At 33.7% G+C, this 15,427-nt stretch overlaps 4 protein-coding genes and 2 non-coding genes across 6 annotated transcripts; 3 read left to right on the forward strand and 3 right to left on the reverse strand.

Annotated features, from left to right (window-relative positions):
• The first annotated feature begins 447 nt into the window (after nt 1-447).
• LOC112758084 (epoxide hydrolase 2) lies at nt 448-1,960 on the forward strand. The gene is made up of 2 exons (XM_025806661.3): nt 448-1,436; nt 1,506-1,960. Exons 1-2 carry the CDS (start codon nt 727-729, stop codon nt 1,750-1,752), a joined length of 957 nt encoding a protein of 318 aa, XP_025662446.1. The 5' UTR covers nt 448-726; the 3' UTR covers nt 1,753-1,960.
• A 2,437-nt stretch (nt 1,961-4,397) lies between these two features.
• Nucleotides 4,398-5,965, forward strand: LOC112758081 (epoxide hydrolase 1). The gene is made up of 3 exons (XM_025806658.3): nt 4,398-5,012; nt 5,222-5,466; nt 5,534-5,965. The coding sequence occupies exons 1-3, from the start codon at nt 4,548-4,550 to the stop codon at nt 5,778-5,780; spliced, it is 957 nt and encodes a 318-aa protein (XP_025662443.1). The 5' UTR covers nt 4,398-4,547; the 3' UTR covers nt 5,781-5,965.
• Nucleotides 5,966-6,428: 463 nt separating this feature from the next.
• LOC112758086 (large ribosomal subunit protein eL18) lies at nt 6,429-8,159 on the reverse strand. The gene is made up of 5 exons (XM_025806662.3): nt 8,016-8,159; nt 7,832-7,921; nt 7,302-7,430; nt 7,018-7,200; nt 6,429-6,815 (listed from the first exon to the last, which is right to left on the reverse strand). Exons 1-5 carry the CDS (start codon nt 8,016-8,018, stop codon nt 6,657-6,659), a joined length of 564 nt encoding a protein of 187 aa, XP_025662447.1. The 5' UTR covers nt 8,019-8,159; the 3' UTR covers nt 6,429-6,656.
• LOC112762076 (small nucleolar RNA snoR53Y) lies at nt 7,527-7,606 on the reverse strand. The gene has a single exon (XR_003182434.1). It is a non-coding gene; the product is annotated as a small nucleolar RNA snoR53Y (small nucleolar RNA).
• LOC112762065 (small nucleolar RNA snoR69Y) lies at nt 7,673-7,772 on the reverse strand. Its single transcript, XR_003182423.1, has one exon. It is a non-coding gene; the product is annotated as a small nucleolar RNA snoR69Y (small nucleolar RNA).
• A 4,231-nt stretch (nt 8,160-12,390) lies between the features above and the next one.
• Nucleotides 12,391-14,784, forward strand: LOC112758096 (bidirectional sugar transporter SWEET17-like). Its single transcript, XM_025806674.2, has 6 exons — nt 12,391-12,495; nt 12,614-12,650; nt 12,860-13,070; nt 13,144-13,305; nt 14,060-14,179; nt 14,263-14,784. Exons 1-6 carry the CDS (start codon nt 12,462-12,464, stop codon nt 14,629-14,631), a joined length of 933 nt encoding a protein of 310 aa, XP_025662459.1. The 5' UTR covers nt 12,391-12,461; the 3' UTR covers nt 14,632-14,784.
• Nucleotides 14,785-15,427: the final 643 nt, after the last annotated feature.

Genomic DNA, 15,427 nt, shown 5'->3' on the forward strand with positions numbered 1-15,427 from the left:
AGCTGGTAGTGATCTGCAACCCACTTACAATATATAATATTATTTCCCTCCACTAATCTGCTTCCATTGAGGAGCACCCTTTTATTGATTCACCTTTCGAAGATTCCAAACTACAAGTTCCTTTACATAAAAGTTAAATGGTGTATATCATTATACAAGGCATAAGCTAATTAACAAATTACAGAATAGAAATGCTATATAAGTCACAATATAATATTGATTCATTATAATTCGATTGTAATTTCTCTCATTATGATTATTTATAAATTATAAGGTAATAAATCATTTGAAACAACGGTATCTCATATGGTAAGTCACTTATAAAAGAAATATTCAAATTTTCGAATTATATTATTTTTATTTTTAATATTCAAAATACACTCCTAGTACAAGAACAAATACAATGCTCTATTTAAAGAATGAAAAGGAAATAAATAAGAGTTGATGGCCGGCTTCGATCCATTATAACACCAGTAAACACCTCCACTGAAGAGATGCCGTACAATGATATTCTGTGTTGCATATGACCGCAGCAAGGACGGACGACACTCTCCATTGAACGAGATATGAATATTCCAAATTCTGAAAATAAATAAATAAGCTGGATAAAGAATGTAGTGTCCCATTTCCATCGTAGGAGCCACTACCCATTGCCGAACCAACTCTCTTTCTCTCCATTTAAATTCATTCATTCTTCATCCCATCCATACACAAAACAAAACAAACATGGAAACCATACAGCACAGAACGGTGCCAGTGAATGGCATCAACATGCACGTTGCAGAGAAAGGAGAAGGCCCAGTGCTGCTCTTCCTCCACGGCTTCCCCGAGCTATGGTACACTTGGCGCCACCAGATTCTGGCTCTCTCCTCCAAGGGATACCGCTGCGTGGCGCCAGATCTCCGTGGCTACGGGGACACCGATGTTCCAGAGTCGGTGAGCAGCTACACTTGCTTCCACATAGTGGGAGACATTGTTGCCCTCATCGACTCACTTGGAGTGGATCAAGTGTTCCTGGTGGCTCATGATTGGGGCGCCATGATTGGTTGGTTCCTCTGCATGTTCCGCCCGGAGAGAATCAAAGCATATGTATGCCTCAGCGTGCCTCTCCTGCGAAGACACCCTACCATAAAAACCGTTGATGGGATGCGTTTCTTGTATGGTGATGACTACTACATTTGCAGGTTTCAGGAACCGGGAGAAATCGAAGGTCAGATAGCTCAAGTTGGAACACTCAATGCCATGAAGAATATCCTCACAACCCGCAAGACTGGGCCTCCCATCCTTCCCAAGGGACAGTTTGGAAATGGAGTCAATGAATCTACCCCTGAGACCTTGCCTTCTTGGCTCACTCAGGACGATCTCGATTATTTTGTCTCCAAATTCGAGAAAACTGGCTTCACCGGTGGCTTGAACTACTACAGAAATTTGAACTTGTGAGTGTGTGTGTGTGTGTGTGAATTAATTGATTAATAATTGTAGTTAATTAATTTGTGAATGTGCAGGAACTGGGAGTTGACGGCACCATGGAGTGGAGCGAAGATCAAAGTGCCGGTGAAATTCATAACAGGTGATATGGACATGGTGTACACGTCGCTAGGGATGAAAGATTATATCGAGAGTGGGCTTTTCAAGGAAGAGGTGCCGAATTTGGAGGAAGTCATTATTCAAGAAGGTGTAGCTCACTTCAACAATCAAGAGGCAGCAGAGGATGTCACTAATCACATTTACACCTTCATTACTAAGTTCTAATAATATCATCATCAAATGAAAGCCTTGCTATGAGCCTATGTCTACTTGGCGTTACGTTCCTTCTGTTTCAAATAAGTTAGAGCTCACTGCTCACTGCTCTTTTTGTTTCACTTGTACTCCATGCAAGTCTTAGAGCAAACCTCCTTTTTTTTCATTTTTATAATAAGCTAAACTTGTCGTAACAATAATTCATTGCATCTCTTCTTCATTCTCTGTTTTCGGTTTATACTATGCGTTTTTGCCGCCTTGTTCTCTCCTTGATATCTCAAACAAAGTCTGCCACGTAATACCAAGGGAAAAAGTTTGTCATCATCATCACATAAAACGCCACCTACATAACGACACCCAACTCCAATGATGTCTACATCCTAAAATCCAAATGGCCATTAGAATTTAAATTCATTAGAGATATAAATTAAGATTAACTTAACCAAATTGGTAGTTAATTAGAAATTAGAGATTTAAAGAGATTACTGTTGAGGCTGTTGCGAATATCTTCTTCCTAGTACCTGGATGGGCTCTAAATGTGACAAATTTTCCATGTTTTGTTGTTGGAAGGGGACCACAACAGAACAGACCAGACCCTAAGTCAAGATAGCTTATCGGGTTGGTAGGCGGATACATATATTGTCCTTCTGTATCACATGCCATAACAGAAAGTAGCTAATGGTCCTTCCTTATTAATTGAAATCTTGATTCTTGAACATATCATAAAAGAAATTGAAGACTAATTGAGGTGATTTCGTCAATTCATTTCAGCACCGACCCGACACTAGTAGGTAAGAGAGAGAAAAATTGTACTAAATTTTTTTATTATTCTTTTTTTTTTTGTACATATTTTTTTATTATTCTTTAACGTATAGAAGATTCTCTTTTTTTCATTTTTTATCGATATCTTTTATTACTAAAAGTAAAAAGTGTTTACAAAAATGATATATATAACATTTCTCTTTCTAAATATAGTTTAAATTAGGAAAATATTATTTTAACAATTAGTAACTGGCAGATAAATTATTCAATTTACCCTTTGTTGTTAAATACTAGAAAACTTAACTCAGTTATCAATTGTTAAGTGTCAAGCTACTTTTAGTTGTTGAAATAACATTTTTTTTTCTTTAAATTATACCCCCACAATCATTTTAATTTAGAATATTTAAAATTAAATAGACTTGTTTTGCGCATATTTGTAATACGATTTTTATTTTACAGTCATCTGATAAAAAATTAAAAATATCTCTCTAAACATACTTGGATGTATTCAAATATTATTGTATGTCAACATATTTAATTTTTTAAATTTATATTTTTAAAATAAATTTAAAAATAGTATATATTATTATTTATTAAAATAAAAATATATTAAACTATTTTATATAAATAAAAAAGATATTAAAAATATTTTTAAAAATAATTTATATTTTAATATTTATATTATTATAATTTATTTAAAATATATATAATGTCGCGTATTTCATAAAAATTTAAAATTAATACGTCTTTGTATTATGCATCTTGTTAGCGTATGGATTTTAAAAATACATTTATCCATAAATATTTTTTATTAAGTAAAACCTATTACGTTTTCTGTTAATTAAAATAAAATCTATTTTTTTATTAACTTTAGATCATTAAATATGTTTGATGTCAAATGCTTTTGATTTGCATATATACTGAAGTTACCATTACTCCTCCAACTCCCACCGCTTCAGCTCCCCAACAACTGATGAAACCTTCCTGCTCCGGAGTCAGACTCATAAATTCAAATTAGGTGGAAACTTTCATCAAGTTAATTTTATATAACGTTGATATTTAAAAATTATTAAATAATTTAATAAATTTGATTAAATTATTATATAATAATTTTTAATTATAAATTTTATATGAAGACAATAAAAATAATTGTATATAAGTGTGAATTTAAATTGATCTGTTGTGTTCATTTTATTTTTTTGAGTCAGACTTTTTAATAATAAAGATGCGTATGTAGTTTATTTTATATAAAGTTGATAATTAAAAATCGTTTGATAATAATTTAATCAAATTGATTAAATTATTTAATAAATTTTAAATATTAATTTTATACCAAAACAACTATATTTAAATTTTTTATTTTTTTAATAATTGGCTAAAATTTTGGAGGAAATTTGAATAAAATAGTCCGGCATGAACAATGATGGCACTACTCTATGAATAATTGTGGCTAAAATTTTTAATAATAATATATAATGTTATATAATTAGTATTATTTAATATATATATATATATATTCTAATATTCTAACTCTAATTTTATTGTCAATAAAAAAGAAATAATAGCTTAAATTATTTTATTTAATTTAATATTTATAATTTTATACATATAATATTTATAATTTAATAATTATTATATCTAGTATTATTTAATTATTTTAATAATAATTAACATATGCCAATGAGTTATAATTCAAATGGCATAGACTCCTCATACTCAATTAAGAGGTCGCGGGTTTGAGTCATATATCTTTCCAAATTTAGTCACCAAAAAAAAATAATAATTAATATATATATATATATAAATCATTTTTAACTATTCTAAACTAATTTTTCGTTATCTCCTAAACTTTTTTGTTTTATAGTATAGATGTAGAATATTTATAACGCGAAACAATTATAAATCAAGAGATCTATTTAAGGAGGAGTGGAAATGTGTGCGAAACAGGTGTATGCCTTTCCTATTTCAGTATTTCTATCCCTACTTCAAATTCATTTCATTCATTCATACACACAGCACCCAACCCTTCTTCTCACATCACAAACATGGAAACCATAGAGCACAAAACAGTGGAAGTAAACGGCATCAAGATGCATGTTGCAGAGAAAGGAGAAGGCCCCGTGGTGCTCTTCCTCCACGGCTTCCCGGAGCTCTGGTACACGTGGCGCCACCAGATTCTGTCTCTATCCTCCAAGGGTTACCGCTGCGTGGCCCCGGATCTCCGCGGCTACGGAGACACCGATGCTCCTTCTTCAGTGAGCAGCTACACTTGCTTCCACATAGTGGGAGATATTGTTGCACTCATGGACTCGTTGGGCGTGGATCAAGTGTTCCTGGTGGCTCATGACTGGGGTGCCATAATCGGCTGGTACCTCTCAATGTTCCGCCCTGACAGAGTGAAAGCATACGTTTGTCTCAGTGTTCCTTTCTTGCCCAGAAACCCAAACGTGAAGCCCGTAGACGCCATGCGTGCCTTGTATGGAGATGACTACTACATCTGCAGATTCCAGGTTTTCTTTTCTTATGACAACGACAACTCTGTGATACAAAATCTGCACACTTTCAAGTATATGTGTGTCATACAATTAATTAATGCGCTTTTTTTCCATTTATTCTATGCAACAAGGCTAATAATAATGTTTTCTCAACTTCTCAACAACCCTCTTCAACTTCATTTATTACAATTAGAGACTTTGACACGTTGAATTGGGTGTGGCAGGAGCCAGGGAAGGCCGAAGCGGAGTTTGGAAAAGCTAAGCCAGAACATGTGATCAAGAAGATGTTTTGCAATCGTGCAACTGGACCACCAATTCTGCCAAAACAAGGAATGCCTTCAAATCCCCCCAGTACTACTGAAATTCCTTTACCTAATTGGTTAACTCAAGAAGATTTGGCTTATTTTGCTTCTAAGTTTGAGAAAACTGGCTTCACTGGACCTCTTAACTACTATAGAAACATGAACTTGTGAGTTCCCTTTACTCGTTGTAATTATTTATACTCAGCATTTGTGAGTGCTGATTGATATTTACAGGAATTGGGAGCTGACAGCGGCATGGACTGGGGTCCAAATCAAAGTGCCGGTGAAGTTCATCACAGGTGAATTGGATATGGTATACACTTCCCCTTCGATTAAACAGTACATAGAGAGCGGTGCTTTCAAGAGGGATGTGCCAGATTTACAAGATGTGGTTGTGCAACAAGGGGTAGCTCACTTCAACAACCAAGAAGCTGCTGTGGACGTAACCAATCACATTTATGACTTCATTAACAAGTTCTGATATTAATTATGTTATCATCACAGTTATATCTTGATTACAACTAATCCCATTGCCACTGGGTTTTGCTTCCATTTGTATTTTCGTTTTTCTTATTTGGTCTAGTTTTCTCCTGTAATTAAAAATATTGAAACCGTGATGTTATGTCATTTTCTTTTAATTGCAAGATCAAATCAGTTCTACTTCGATATCAATAAGCTAAATTTATATTTATTTGATTTCGGTATCTATAAGCCAAATTTATATTTATTTGATTACATTAGGTTGTTTTCTTAGTATTTAATTATACTACAATTCAGAAGTATCTTAAATTATGACAAATACGACCGTATTTCGGAAAATAAATATAGGTTAGAATTCAACCTTGAAAACATAAGAATATTGCACAAGACAATTGTAAACGATGGGGGTGAAATTAGAGAGAAATTTGCTCATCACCCATTTCAGATGGCTTGAATAAGAGACTGGTAGTTCAACACTCATTAGATGGCTTAGTAGATCGATTGTGATCTACATCAGGATCAAATAATATTAGGGATAAGAATCTAGCTTTAACAAAATGTGCCTGCACTATAGAGTTAAGTGCACAATCCCAATTCAAGTTCATACCGCTGAAAAGGCTACCGATTCAGTAGACTAAGATAACAAAAGGAAGGAGAACAAAAACTTCATAATAATATAATATACGACAACAAAAATTATAGCACTTATAGTAGACTTCAAAGTATAACAGGAGAAAAGCAGCACAACCTCCATTCTCCATACCAAATATTTTTTACCAAAACATAACATAAGAAAACTGTCTTCAGCACTAGGATATGGGAGAATGGGTTAAATTTCAAAACTAAAAACTTAAGAAAAATACGGAAATAATACAACTTAAACCCTAAATCCTTTGCTGTTCCTCCTTCCTCTAGCCCTCTCAAACTTCCTTCCCTTAGATCGTACATAAGGCTTGGTATGGCTGTGAGGAACACCAGGAGCAGGACCAAAGTGTTTCACAGCTTCCCTGGAGTTCTTTGGGCCTCTAAGAAGGACCTGCATTCATACAACAATATATAAACCAAATTAACTATCTAAAAACTGATCACTTAAATATTTCCAAACTCATCCTATCATAATGCATAGTACCATTATTTTGAACCAGTCCAGGTCAAATATCCATCGATAAGTTTATATATCATAGTCATAGACATCATTTGAAACTAGTAATTGGATTATATATCTAATCTACACATACCGTGTTCTGTCCGAGAGGAGCCCTAAGTGCAAGCTGATCAAATGTCAAGCATTCACCACCAGCCTTCTCTATTCTAGCACGTGCAGTCTCTGTAAACCTGAGTGCAGTAACCTTCAATGCAGGAACTTCATACACTCTGATATCATCGGTTACAGTTCCCACTACAACGGCAATTTTACCTTCCTGCATAAAAAAAACAAACATCCAGTGGAGAGTATAAGTACTCAAAACTTGAAAGAATTCCTATCTTACCACTGAGAAATATAAGAGAGGGAAAAACAAACCTTGCCCTTCATGAACTTAATCAAGCGTGACAAAGAAAGCGGAGGCTTGTTAACCTTGCTCATGAACAAGCGCTTCAGTATCACGGCATTGAAATTGCTGCCGGTCCTCCTCACTAGGAAGCGGTAAAGCTGATCATGTCACACCAAATCAGAACCGTCCAAATACATAAATAAATAAATAAATCTCTAAAACAGATCAAAATTTGCACAATTTATAGTTAAAGGAGTTCCCTCAGTATAATGAAAGGAATAATCAAATGTTATTCAGCATTAGCATGGTAAAGAATAGCAGCATCATTGGGAACCTTGCAAATTACAAGCACAAAAGTATTACTAAAAAGCATAAATTATAACGTGTTAGTGAAGTGTGTGTTGAGGCTCAGAGAAATGTGGAGAAATCTATTCCCAGGCCTTGATAATAGTGAAGGCCTCGTAATGAGCTGGGATCACATTTTCATCATCGTCGTGAATATTATACAGAAAAGAAGAAAGAAAGGAATCGGGAGTTTGAGAATAATAATGAGAAGAACCTTGACGAGGAGCTTGAGGTAGATATCATTGGACTTGGGTGCGGTCCTTTTGGTCTTTTTGCTCTTGCCGCCAGCCTTAATATCGATCCCCTGCGTATTCAAAATTGGAAATGCAGAACGGTCAGCGGTTACAGCATAACAACAATAAGAGATGGAAGAAGGGGAAGATGAGAGCGAAGGGTACCATTGCAGCTTTGGCTGTGTTTTGTGTGTTGGAACCAAGAGCTTCTCCGACGCTGCGCCTGCTCGCTATAAAACACCATCAAGCCAAAACTAGGGTTTTTCATTTGCTTCCCTTTCATGCGGATCTGGGCCTTATGGGCCAAACCCGTTCTCCTTTATTTTTTTATTGTTAAGATAAAAACTCTATACCCAATATATGTAGCTCTGTTTACCAAAAACAATATATAGGTAGCTCTGGTATGCGTCCTCCACTTGACAAATTGGGGGACCATGAGAGCGAATTGGGGGACTAGTTTGCAAATAGATATATACACGTAAAAATAATATTTGTGCCAATTTTATGTATATTTTGAGTAAAGTACGGGTGCGATTTCTGTTCATTTGTCCTAATGACAATGAGATCTTTAACTAAAAAAATGATTCACTCTTCGTTCTTGATTTTGTGTTTTATCTACCAACGCAGTCTTTCTGTCACTTTCGTCGTCAAGGAGTAACGGAACTTGCTGATATGCTTGTTAAGCTGCTGAGGTGAGGTTCACGTGGTGAGGTGAATGTTAGAATTTAGATGCACACATAGCTTGTTAGAAAGGACAAAAATCTATTTATTCCGTTTCATGTGAGCACAACGATACTGTTTTGCTGTCTCTAAAAGACGTTATTAGATGATTCTCGTCCTCGTCTCTCCCTTTGCTTCATGTTTAAAACCCTAAATCTCTATGAGCAGTAGCAAAGAGCATAGGAGTGGAAGAAATAGGGTGAATGATGATGATAGGAGTGTGGATAAATTGTATACATATTTTGATTATCCTATAGATCTACTAGAAGTAATTGATGATGGAGTTAGAAAGAAAACTCTTGAGGGAAAGATGCATTCTAACAATATCAGAAAAATATTTAAAGTAACTTGTAATAAGTGTGACAAAAAAGGCCATTACTACAAGACTTGCTCCAAATCTTTAAAGATTTTATAAGTGAAATTATATGGCCAAGAAGAAAAGAAGAGCTATCAAGGAGAGTGTTGTATCAGTGGACTCTATTAACACCACAATCACTTTAGGGTTTGATTATTCGGGTTTTAAGTGTCATATTATGTTTTCATGAAGGATTTAATTGTTTATAAATAAAATGCACATGTATTTAATTGATCATATCTGAACAATAATTTATATAGATTTAGAGTACACAGAAAATAATCAGAATGTCAATTATGCAATAACTAACATGAATCTAATGGTAAGTAGATTCATAGTTATATCTCTTAAAGTTGTGTTTATAATCTTGTCATTGTTTATATATGAATTGTATGTTATTTGTAACCGTAGGTAAAGGCAAAAAAACAAAAGAAGAAACTATCTAAATCAGTTTCAAAAGGAGGGACTCTAGTGGCACAAGGGGATGAAATTCACTTTCACAGTTTGCTCCCCCAACCGAAGTTGTAACCTGAATCACAATTAAATTATACTATTTCATCGTTCACCCCATCTCTTCCACTCCCACACTCTCTGCGACTGCTCATGGAGGTTTAGGGTTTCAAACATGAAACAAAGGGAGAGAGACGACGAGAATTATTTAATAACGTCTTCTAGGAGCCGCAAAACGGTGTCGTTCGTGCTCACGTGGAACAAGAAAGATAGACCCCTGTCCTTTCTAACAAGTCACATGAGTATCTAACATCCACCTCACCACTTTAACCTTCCACCTCAGCAGCTTAACGACAAAAGTGACAGAAAAATTGCATTGGCAGACAGAGTATAAGGTCAGGGGTTGAAGTGTATCTTTTTTTATTCAAAAATTGCATTGTCATTCGGACAAATGGACAGGATTGGATTGATACTTTACTCTGTATATTTTATTCGTTTACCTTTTTCATAATATTAAAAAAAATTTATTTTTCATCTCCTTCCACTTTTATTAATTATTTTTAATATCAATAGTAAAAAATATACAAACGTATTTGGAATAAAAGACAAAAACAGATACACAAACAAATTATAGCCCAAAGATTAAACAATCTAAAATTTTGGTCCACTCTAAAATTGGAACACAAATTTGTTTGAGACAGAAATTTCTACTAACTTTTAATTTTTTTCTATAGTTATTAAACTAATTTGAGTTGGTCGAGTGATTAACTCACTTGTTCGCTTGAGTAAGTATTGAAAATTTGAATTTCGCTTTGTCTATGTAGCAATTCATTAGCCAATGATAGACCTTTAAATTAAACTCAGATTCACGATAAATTAATTCTTGATTTGTCAAATTAAAAGATAGCGTGAGTAACTAAATTTTTTTTTTCTTTCTATTATGTCAAACTTCCAAAATCTCTCTCTCCGTGTGTTTTTTTGTTTCTAAGAAAAAAGATTTTTTATTTTATTTTTTTATTTTAGTTGATGATTTAGATGTTATATGTGAATTTTGTTTCGGTTGATGATTTTTTTATGAAGAGTAGTAGTGGAAAAAAAAATTGAAAGTTGTTTATTAATGTAAAAAAATTGAATAAAAATGATGATTTATGTTTGTACCAAATAAGATAGAGAAACCATTTTTTTTCTTTATCTCGAATTTTTTTGTCTTTTCTGTATATTTCAGAACACAATTTAAATGGGAGCCCAAAAATCAGATGAGGACGATCTGGTGATAAAATCTAATTTTTCTTCTTACCAAAACATATCCTACATTTGACCTGTCAAATTATAACTTATATGTAAGACTCTTCTTCCATGCACCCCACCATGGCACATCAGCAACAATGCAAGAGATATATTAAAATTGAAGAAACTGACACACGAAAGAAATTGGAACACTACGCAGTTGGCAGAAAGCAGAAAGTGGACCTAATTTATAATCTTAAGACTTAAATCGATCTCCTTGCTGATACAAATACAGAATTACAGACATCTAGATATGTATACCAAACTTTAAGAGAGGCAAATATGAAATATCAATAACATCGAATAACATGAATACACGCCCTAGCTAGATATACTCATATACGGGTGGACCATATCTTTGTGAACATTGACAACTTCACCGGGATCACTGCTTTAAGATCATCATATATATAGTATTTTAAAAATGTCACCTCTTACACACAAATTATCGTGCTTCGTATATATAATCACACTAGAAAGATGCATACTCCCTTTTTATTTTATTTTATTTTTTTGGTTTCTTTTAACTAATTAATTATTGGATTATCAAATACATGATCTCCCCTACCCGCTCCACTATTCTGCATTGTACCTTTTTCCTTAGAATTCAAATTCAATTGAACATTGAACTTACCAACTCAGCACCACACGTTCGTTCAATCTTGTAACACAGTACTTTTATTAAATTAAATAAGTAGTTAACAAAAATATCGCTGATTATCCTACCTTTTGGACCTAATCAATCGCCAAATCTCTAATATATAAAGTTAGAACTATTTAATCAACATTTTCCTTTAGAACAATATATACATAACAAAATATAGTCATCCTTGCACTTTACACCATGATATTTTCTTTTCAACTTTTTCTTTCCCCGTGCATCATTCCAAGGTCACTTTATGAGGAATATTACACTCCTAAAAATTATAATATTTCTTTTTTCTAAAAATCATAATAATAGTTGGATGAAATTAAGTTATTATAAGCTTATATTTTCTTAAGGACAAAAGCCAATTTATATAACAAAAATCGTGCTGTCTAATATTTTTTATTTTTATTTTGTTATACTGTACCTTGTCACATCTCTCCTTTAAGATACATAAACATTTCATTGGCGACGGACCAGCTAATATTAAACTCGCGCCAACTATAAATTATAGTTGCTAACAGTAACATAAATAAATTTTATCGGAATATTTATATCGCGAAATTGTAATTGTCACTACACTTTTGTTCTAATTTATTATTTAAAATTAAAAATGACGGATAAGATAAAACTAATAAAGCACAAGTAATATATGGTGTAATAATATAATATACCTTTTAACTCTCTGGTTGCCAAGAAGTACGGTTATTCAATTAAGAAACACACCACAGAATTGATATTTAAGAAAATTCGTTATGATTTTTGGGAAAGAAAGCTCAAGCGAGCCAAAGGAAATATGAAATAGATCCTTTGCAACTAGTTATATTATTAGCTAGCATGCAACATGTCCCTGTTATATACGTAAAATCACAGTCGATATATATATATATTCAAGGAAAAAAGAAAAAAAAATATCAGGTCGGTGATTTAAGTGAAGACAGATTATAAAGTGTTTAGAATCAGATTTATCCAAAAGTTGCTTGTCCTTTCACTAAATTAAAAATTACCAAGTTGCTTCCAATATCCGATGGATATAAATATGCTGGAGCCTTCAAAGTTTTTGCACCGTACCATACCATCAAATAGGATTAACACATACATAACTTTTTATCTAAACTTTATTGTTTTATTCATACACATCTCTTCTTCCTTCATGACCACCTTAATCTTTGCTGTTGGAATTATTGGCAAGTCTATACAAATCTTCAACTTTTTTTTTTTCCATTTATTATTTGGTCACTAAGCTCTTCATCAAATATATTTACTGTTTTTTTAATCTAAATTTTTTAATTTCTTTGCATGCAGGAACTGTGTTATCCCTTCTGGTTTTTGCCTCTCCTATGTATGCCATCCTACATAGAAATCGTATTAATATATTATTTACTAGGGTTGTACTAGTATATATACCTTAATTTTTATTAAGATCGTAATTAATGTCATAATCATATTATTTAATATTTATAGAAGTCATTTTAATTTATGAATATCATATTAGTAAATCTTATTAACCACTTTCTATTGTTGACTTTGACATGTTTTCACAATCAAAAGAACGACATTTCGTGAAGTGGTGAAGAAAAAATCTACAGAGAATTACAAGGTAGCTCCATATATAGCAACGTTCCTGTGTACAAGTTTATGGAGTTTCTATGGAGGTCTAAAGCCCGGTGGTTTTCTTGTGGCAGCGGTCAATGGTGCCGGTGCCCTCTTTCATTGCGTCTACATACTTCTCTTCCTCCTATATTCGCCCCAACATACCAAGGTCGAAATTAATTACAACTTATTAACATTGTGTATGTGATATAGTTTAAGTAATTACTAATAATCAATTACAGGTAAAAACGGCGCAATATGTGGGTGTAGTGGACGTGGGTTTTCTGGCGGCAGTAATTTCAGTAACTGTTTTGGGTCTTGATGGAACCATCCAACTAACAGTTCTAGGAATGTTATGTTCTGGTTTAACTGCAGTCATGTATGCTTCCCCGCTATTAGCCATGGTATGAGTTCCGTTTCGGCTATTAATTATTTTTTTGAGTTAATTATTAAATTAGTCTTCCAAAACTTATCAATTTTTTAAAGAGAAAATTTAGAATGTCAGCAATTTTATTAAAATTATGCCAGCAAAAAAAAAAGTGAGTAATTAATCTCACACCATTAAAAATATTAATGATGAATAATTGATGACTATAAATTACAAAACCTGCTCTTTCATAATACTCTTCTTTTTTAAATTAGTCTCTTAAATTTTTTTAATCAAATTCGTCCTTTAAATATTTTAAGTTAATTATGTTTTTATTGCTAACGGCATCAAAATTTGTTGACGTGATACATTAAGTGATATTACAATACACATCTAATTGACAATTAACATGATAAATTTATGAAATTAAATCAAATCAATCTCAAATTAAGGGATTTAAATGTCTCAGGATATCCCTTAATTAGATTTTGATTTGATCTAATATTATACACCTATTATATTAACCACCAATTTAGGATTCTTTGGTGTGTATTGTAGTATTACTTAACATGTCGTGTTAATAAATTTTAACTCCGTCAATAAAAAATGACAAAAAAAAAAATAATGTGATTAATTTAAAATATTTAAATAACAAATTTAATTAAAAAAATTCAAAAATTAATTTAAAAAATAAATATTTTTTATTAACAAATTTAACTATTTATTCTGTTATTTTTATGAGTTACTATTGTTATCTGAAACTAACATCGGCAGCAATATAACTGTAATAGAAAACGGTGATCAAGACAAAAAGCGTGGAGTACATGCCGTTTTTGCTCTCACTTTTCATGTTTCTAAATGCTGGCGCGTGGGCACTCTACTCTCTCCTTGTCAGAGATTTTTATATTGGAGTAAGCTAATTTCTTCTATTGTTGTACTTATTTAAATTTTTTGGTCATTTTTCTCTTTTGAGACTAATATGTGGATAATACAGATACCAAATCTTGTTGGGCTACTATTGGGCTTGGCCCAGATCACAGTTTACTTAATGTACAAAGAAAAAGCGAGAGCGACTTCAGGAAAGAGGAACATGATGAATGCGATGGAAATAGGAGCATATGGTTACGAGTGCGAAGAAAAACCAAGCAAGACAAATACGAACGGTTATGATGGTAGAGCTATAAAAGTGACACAGAAAGCTCTTAAAAAGACGAATAGTCTCCCAAAGCCAACACTGAACCGAGAACAAACCATTGAAAGGGTCCTCCAAAAGGCACTTTCTTTTGGGGAATATAATAATGATTATCATCATGATGATGTTTACTCCATTATTCATGTTAGAGAATCATTAGAATCATTTTAGATCAGTTAGTATCATTTATATTTATATAGTATATATGTGTATTAATTGTAGGATTCTATGCCTTTATTATTTTGATTCTTCTGGCACCTATATATACCACTTGTATATTGTATTCTTGATCAACCTGAATAATACACAAAAACACTTTCTTTAGTTTAGTCTCTTGTTTCTAACATAGTATCAAGAGCTTAGGTTCTCTTTTTTTTTTTCAATAAAAATTAGTTCATAGTGCTTTGTTTTTTCCTCTTCCGGCAGTGTTCTTTGGTCTCTCTTTTGCTTCCTTTTCAGACGCTTTGGTTCGTCACCGCCCTTACCAACGCCTTCGTCTTGTCGTTGCAAGTTCAACGACTCCAGCCCCGTCGCAGGAAACCTCCGCATGCGCCGCCACGCTCCGTCTGAAGGTCGCCGTCCGTTTGTCTCCGAGCAATACTTTGTGCTCAGTTTTCAACTCCTTCCTGCCGCTTCTGTTCGTCACCGCCGCCACCGTCGCCTTCAACTCGTTGCAAAGTTTCCAATGCCACCGGAATCACCGCCAGACGCGCCGCCACGCGCCGCTTGAAGTTGGCTGTCCGGTTGCAGGCGTTCTCCTTCCAGAAGCATCCATCGCCGTTGGATCAGCGCCCCAGATCAACGGCTCAGTAACGCGTCACGTGTCAAACAGACGAGAGACGGACCGCGATCGACCTGCACACCCGACCCGACCCGATTCGCCAACCCGCGCCACCTCGCGCTCAGTCAGCCGCTGACGTGTCTTGAATCTCCAATCACTCCGTGCCACGTGTCATTGCTTGTTGAC

This window comes from Arachis hypogaea, chromosome 16 (genome assembly GCF_003086295.3).
Source record: "Arachis hypogaea cultivar Tifrunner chromosome 16, arahy.Tifrunner.gnm2.J5K5, whole genome shotgun sequence".
NCBI classification, from domain to species: domain Eukaryota; kingdom Viridiplantae; phylum Streptophyta; class Magnoliopsida; order Fabales; family Fabaceae; genus Arachis; species Arachis hypogaea.

What these genes read in the sequence shown, in the direction of transcription:
- LOC112758084 (XM_025806661.3), top strand. Translation starts at nt 727, where the DNA reads ATGGAAACCATACAGCACAGAACGGTGCCAGTGAATGGCATCAACATG. An exon ending in TACTACAGAAATTTGAACTT is followed by an intron (nt 1,437 to 1,505) that starts GTGAGTGTGTGT and finishes GTGAATGTGCAG; the next exon opens with GAACTGGGAGTTGACGGCAC.
- LOC112758081 (XM_025806658.3), top strand. Translation starts at nt 4,548, where the DNA reads ATGGAAACCATAGAGCACAAAACAGTGGAAGTAAACGGCATCAAGATG. An exon ending in ACTACATCTGCAGATTCCAG is followed by an intron (nt 5,013 to 5,221) that starts GTTTTCTTTTCT and finishes TGGGTGTGGCAG; the next exon opens with GAGCCAGGGAAGGCCGAAGC. An exon ending in TACTATAGAAACATGAACTT is followed by an intron (nt 5,467 to 5,533) that starts GTGAGTTCCCTT and finishes TGATATTTACAG; the next exon opens with GAATTGGGAGCTGACAGCGG.
- LOC112758086 (XM_025806662.3), bottom strand. An exon ending in TTAAGTTCATGAAGGGCAAG is followed by an intron (nt 7,201 to 7,301) that starts GTTTGTTTTTCC and finishes TTTTTTATGCAG; the next exon opens with GAAGGTAAAATTGCCGTTGT. An exon ending in CTCCTCTCGGACAGAACACG is followed by an intron (nt 6,816 to 7,017) that starts GTATGTGTAGAT and finishes GTATGAATGCAG; the next exon opens with GTCCTTCTTAGAGGCCCAAA.
- LOC112758096 (XM_025806674.2), top strand. Translation starts at nt 12,462, where the DNA reads ATGACCACCTTAATCTTTGCTGTTGGAATTATTG. An exon ending in CTTTGCTGTTGGAATTATTG is followed by an intron (nt 12,496 to 12,613) that starts GCAAGTCTATAC and finishes CTTTGCATGCAG; the next exon opens with GAACTGTGTTATCCCTTCTG. An exon ending in TCAGAGATTTTTATATTGGA is followed by an intron (nt 14,180 to 14,262) that starts GTAAGCTAATTT and finishes TGGATAATACAG; the next exon opens with ATACCAAATCTTGTTGGGCT.